The 5063-nt window shown below is 46.0% G+C and overlaps 1 protein-coding gene across 2 annotated transcripts; it reads right to left on the minus strand.

Moving 5' to 3' along the window:
- Nucleotides 1-1588: 1588 nt before the first annotated feature.
- LOC125521962 (protein CURVATURE THYLAKOID 1D, chloroplastic-like) lies at nucleotides 1589-4046 on the minus strand. Of its 2 annotated transcripts, none has more exons than XM_048687028.1 (5): nucleotides 3760-4046; nucleotides 3529-3650; nucleotides 2215-2319; nucleotides 2060-2131; nucleotides 1589-1972 (listed from the first exon to the last, which is right to left on the minus strand). In XM_048687028.1, exons 1-5 carry the CDS (start codon nucleotides 3902-3904, stop codon nucleotides 1901-1903), a joined length of 516 nt encoding a protein of 171 aa, XP_048542985.1. In that variant the 5' UTR covers nucleotides 3905-4046; the 3' UTR covers nucleotides 1589-1900. The 2 variants fall into 2 exon arrangements, with proteins under 2 accessions (XP_048542985.1, XP_048542984.1); XM_048687027.1 differs by having other exon boundaries at nucleotides 1590-1972; nucleotides 2215-2325; nucleotides 3760-4043.
- Nucleotides 4047-5063: the final 1017 nt, after the last annotated feature.

Consider the following 5063-nt stretch of genomic DNA (forward strand, 5'->3'; position numbering starts at 1 on the left):
TTACCATCAGTGAGCATGCATGCTTAGCACAAAGATGGGCCGGTACGTTGGCTGACCTACTTACATGTTGAATACGAAAAGAAGTAAAAATTGCCGCTAGCTCTCCAATTTCTACAAGTAAAGGTGCCACAGCAGAGCGATTACTGTGGCGAGATGTCCAGAGGTTCACTACCTCCAGGCAGTCGGTCTCCATGATCACGTGTGAAAAACCGCGCAAACTTGCAAAAATAACACCATCTCTCAGCGCTAGTGCTTCACCAATGAACGGATTTGTAACCCCATGATGAGGTTTACTCCAAGAACCCAGCAAGCGTTCGTCAGAACGAGCAACTCCCCCTGCACCACACCTTGCCGAGACCAAACTCATTGCTGCATCTGTATTAATCTTAATCACACCTGGATCCGGAGGAATCCAACCGTATCCTGGTAGTATAGCAGCCGCAGCTTGGGGTATATCCAACACGGCCAGATCATCCTTGATCCGCCTAATAGTCGTTACTGGGTCCAGCTTCTCTCCATCATGTGTAATTCTGTTTCTTGAATGCCAGATCGCCCACATAACAGAAATCATCTGAGACCTTTGCATATCCGTGAACTGTGGGTCAGACAAGATGTCTCGCGCCCACGTATCGGGATGAAGCCGAGGCCGGCGTACACCCAACCAATCATAGGCTTCTTCCCAGAACATTTTTGCATGGGGGCAATGCACTAGAGCGTGCATCAAATCCTCATCCATTGCCAAACACACTTTGCATCTTCCAATTTCTTGTATATGTCTACGCTTCAGAGTGCATTCATCTGGTAATATTTCCCGCACAACTCGCCACCAGAATACACGCACTTTTGGCAAAACCTTGAGCTTCCATAATCGCTTCCACATCTGTGCATCAGTCTGTGAGGTACTTGTAGCCGTCCCTTCCTCTAGAGCTACACATGGGAATCCTCTACCATACAATGTGTGTTAGTGCATTCTAAGTGGATTTTAAATCACATTGCATTTAATTGTGACCTGCACAATTTTTCATGCTATTTTTTTGCTTATGCGGAAATCTTTCACATAGTTTAAATCGTAATGTTTGAATTATTATTCTACACAATATTTAGAAACCATATATTCAAATCCGCTACAACATGTGTGGTATTATCTAGTTCATAGAAGTAATCAGGCTCTGAACTTGTGGATGAGCGGTTGGTTGTAAGTCCACCCGGCGAAGACACTGAAGCGAAGGGGGAGACCAAAATATTTGCCGGGAAGGAAGCCAATCTAGCTAGAAAAACAAATAGTGTGTCAACAAGGTCAATGTGGTCATGACAAAAGGGGAAGACCTCCATCTTGAGTGGGTTTGTTCTAAGGTTAGTCGCTCCGACTAAAGCATCGAGGATGTGGCACAGGGCCAAGAGCTTGTCTTTGTTAGGACTAGCAAAAATTTCGGTGTCATCAAGATAAAATTAATATACAATATATTTGGATTTAGTTATATGCGGGCTTCTTTACTTACCGATTTACATCCTTAGGCCTAATTCCTAAAATAGGCTACGATTGCATCTGGGTTGGATAAACCATACACACCATAGACTACCTCTGGGTTGGATAAACCATAGACACCATATCATACCAACCTCCCATAAGTTTCATGTTTGCTCTGCATAAAAGGGGCAATGTTGGGATTATTTGGCCTAGCCTCCATGTCCTACATGGGTCTTACTTGCTTATTCCAGTTATCACATACACCACATTTTTCTCTAGAAAGCATGACATACATTTTTCGCCGAATAGTTCAAACATAACGAACACTACATCACAAACTCAGTAACATATGGTTGAAACACACAACTTAGTATTTCTCCCAAAACGAGAGAGAAGTTATTACACTCAGCTGCCCAACCATATGTGAACACATCATGCATCGCCGGATCCAACAATTCTCATTTTGAGATCATAAGCTTTGGCAAACAATTCCTCTCTGTTTTCCTGCAAGTGGTAAATAAGTGGTGAAAAGGTTGAACATAGTAGAGTGCACACCAAAAGAAAGTACTTATGAAGCAAATAGATACATACCTTGAAAAGAAGATACCGTGAGCTGAACCAAACCGTGTATCCGAGGCCCACCATCTCCAGTATTCTTGGGAGCTGAGGGCAATATCACATTTAGTTAAAGATCTAAGATGGCAGAAAGAATTTTACATTCATGCAGAGATCTAATGGCTACTGACCAAGGGGATGGAGTCAATTGCTGAAACAACAGCGGACAAAACCCATCCGGCAAAGAAAGCACCGGTGCCATATATGACATATGTGGCCATCTCCTTGAAGCCCAACTGGAGCTTTTCAACAAACAATTAGAAGAATCAACCACATGTGCAAAGAAATAATGTATAACAAATCATATTAATTTGTTTCTGCAAATGATATACAGCCTAGTGGGATGCACAAATTCATGTTTCTACTGAAAACTATAAATTGTAGAGGCTTTAGTAAGGTTAAGCTGTTTTATTGCCTTGCAAAATTTAGGACTCACAAATTCATCCTTCTAAACATTTTTTTTGCGAGCTCATCCTTCTAAACATGTTCACAACCTTACTAGCTCAATTGTAGGAGTATATAATACTCCATCCGTTCCTAAATATTTGTCTTTTTAGAGATTTCAAATGGACTACCACATATGGATGTATATAGACATATTTTAGAGTGTAGATTCATTCATTTTGCTCCGTATGTACTCACTTGTTGAAATCTCTAGAAAGACAAATATTTAGAAACGGAGGGAATAATAATAATCAAAATTAAATTACAATATTTTTTTGGGAATGCCAAGGAGCCGGTCGACTAAAATTTCCCTTTGGGACAGTTGATTTTGTCAGGATCAATCTCAAGCGTTAGATAAAAAAGAAACAGTCTAAAGTTGATTTTGTCAGGATCAATCTCAAGCGTTAGATAAAAAAGAAACAGTCTAAATTACGTCTTCTTCCTTCTTCCTAAAAACAGATCGCCCGTGTTCTTCTTCCTCCGCCGCATGTTGCCACTGGCCGGGTCGCCTGCTGCCACCCCTACGACCGCCTCGCCGCACCGCCGTCCCCTAAACCGCCCCCACCGCATGTCTTGCCCCCGCCCCCGTCCATCCCGTGCCATCTCCCCCACCCCGACCCTAAGATAGATGGTGGGGTAGCCTGCCAGCGAGCTTCTTCCTCTCCTCCGGCGAGTTTCTTCCTCCCCTCCGGCTGTTTCTCCCTTCTAGCGAAATCGACTGCCCCAAATTCAAAAGTCAGGTGACTGACATGTAGCTATTCTGTATTTCTTTCTGTGTAACTCCACGCCAAGATCCACAACAACTCCCCCGCCCCCCGTCTAAACATAGCCACAAAAGTACCTTTGACGCAATACAACAAACAAGTCACGTGCAAAGCAGGGAAGTCACCTTGTCGGCAGCCACCTCCACAACAACTCCCCCGCCCCCCGTCTAAACATAGCCACAAAAGTACCTTTGACGCAATACAACAAACAAGTCACGTGCAAAGCAGGGAAGTCACCTTGTCGGCAGCCACCTCGTCACCGACGATGTCCACCGCCACCAGGTTGTGCCCGAACGGCGTGGCCGCGGCCATCCTTATTGCATCCGTAACCCCCACCTCCGTGCGGGAGCAGCGCAGCCCTGCAAAAACACACCGCCACAACAAAAGAATCCTCAGGTTAGGCTTCCATCCGTTCGGCCGGTAAATCCGACGAGCGTGAGAGCGTCCTGTTCTGTTCCCGAACTAGACCTGTAGTTGGGAGGCCGCGGCGGCGGAGGGAGAGACGGGCAGGCACCGGAGCGGCGAGCGCGACGTCGCACGGGGGTGCGCGTCCGCGCGGGAGGTGGGGAAGGGCGGCAGCGGCGGGGGTGCTGATGCAGAGCAAGGCCGCCATTGCGTCAGCTTTGTTCCGCCGCAGTTCGAGTGTCTGCCGAGGCTGTGAGGGCGATGCTTTCGCGGCGCTCTATATATACACCGGCGCTCCTACTGTTTCGTTTGCCTTTCTTGTTTTTAGAAGAGTTTTATGTGTGTGTGTGTGTGTGTGTGTGTCAGTGTGTGTAAGTGTGTTTCTACTGTCTTTGGAGTGTTCTTAAACTGACGTAGCATGTCCATGTGACAGCTTATGTGTGCCTGCTCGTTGCTACTGCGTTTGGAGGGTAGCCATGCCGACTTTTGTCGCGGTTTATTTATGTACACCTGTGCGTTTCTACTACTGACCGTTCTTTTTGAGATGCGTGTCTACCAACCATGAATTGCATGCAGCACACCTGTGTCCGGAGCATGTGTTTGTCACAGCTACGGCCTACGGTCCTACTGTATCTGTTTGGGCTTACTTATGCAAACATGTTTTTTTGTTGAGCATACATATGTGCTGCCATCATTTTTGGAATGCCTCTCAGCTGTCCACAGCATGTCCTTGTGACGGCTATCACGCTGTGTATTTGGTGCTTCTTAACCATATTTGGAATGTATCTCAACCGTCTATGGCATGCTCATGTGATGGCTATGACACTTTTTTGTTTGGGTTTTTGCACAAGTCCAAACAAACACCTAAACTTTTATGGTTTTGCTATTTTCCAGGTACCTGAATTTTTTTTATCGCGCCAGTCACCTTCTTCCTTCCTTTCTTCATGCTGGACCTCTTGCTGGAGAAGAAAAAATGTTGTCGGGTAAGAGCAACCCCACTATCTTTCTTAGGGGGAAACCATGGCCTCACTATGGGGAAGTTGCAACTCTATTATCTATCTTAGAGGAAGGGGGGGGGGGGGTCGGAGGTTTTCACCGATGGTGGAGGGTGCGGCGATAGAATGCCTTAAAAAGATGCACATAAAAAATTGGTTCAGTATTCTCATAGCAGGGGGGAAGCTATCGAGCAGCTCGGTGGGCCGACCCAATTCACATGCACGGATGCGCGATTGTTCGGTATTACACCACTATAGTTATCTCTCGCCTAATGCGAGATGTAGCTCTCGCTCGCCACTAGCGCCCGCACATATTAGTTGGCCCATTAGTGGGTTTTAGCTTGCACAATCGCTGCAGTCGCTCTCTTGATT

Source organism: Triticum urartu, chromosome 7, assembly GCF_003073215.2.
Source record: "Triticum urartu cultivar G1812 chromosome 7, Tu2.1, whole genome shotgun sequence".
Classification (NCBI taxonomy): Eukaryota; Viridiplantae; Streptophyta; class Magnoliopsida; order Poales; family Poaceae; genus Triticum; species Triticum urartu.

Bases quoted from the DNA above. Each gene is read 5' to 3' on its own strand.
- LOC125521962 (XM_048687027.1), bottom strand. From the start codon at position 3,904: ATGGCGGCCTTGCTCTGCATCAGCACCCCCGCCGCTGCCGCCCTTCCC. The intron at 3,651-3,759 runs GTCTAGTTCGGG...GTGTTTTTGCAG, and splicing joins CCGCGGCCTCCCAACTACAG to GGCTGCGCTGCTCCCGCACG. The intron at 2,326-3,528 runs GTGACTTCCCTG...TTTGTTGAAAAG, and splicing joins ACGAGGTGGCTGCCGACAAG to CTCCAGTTGGGCTTCAAGGA.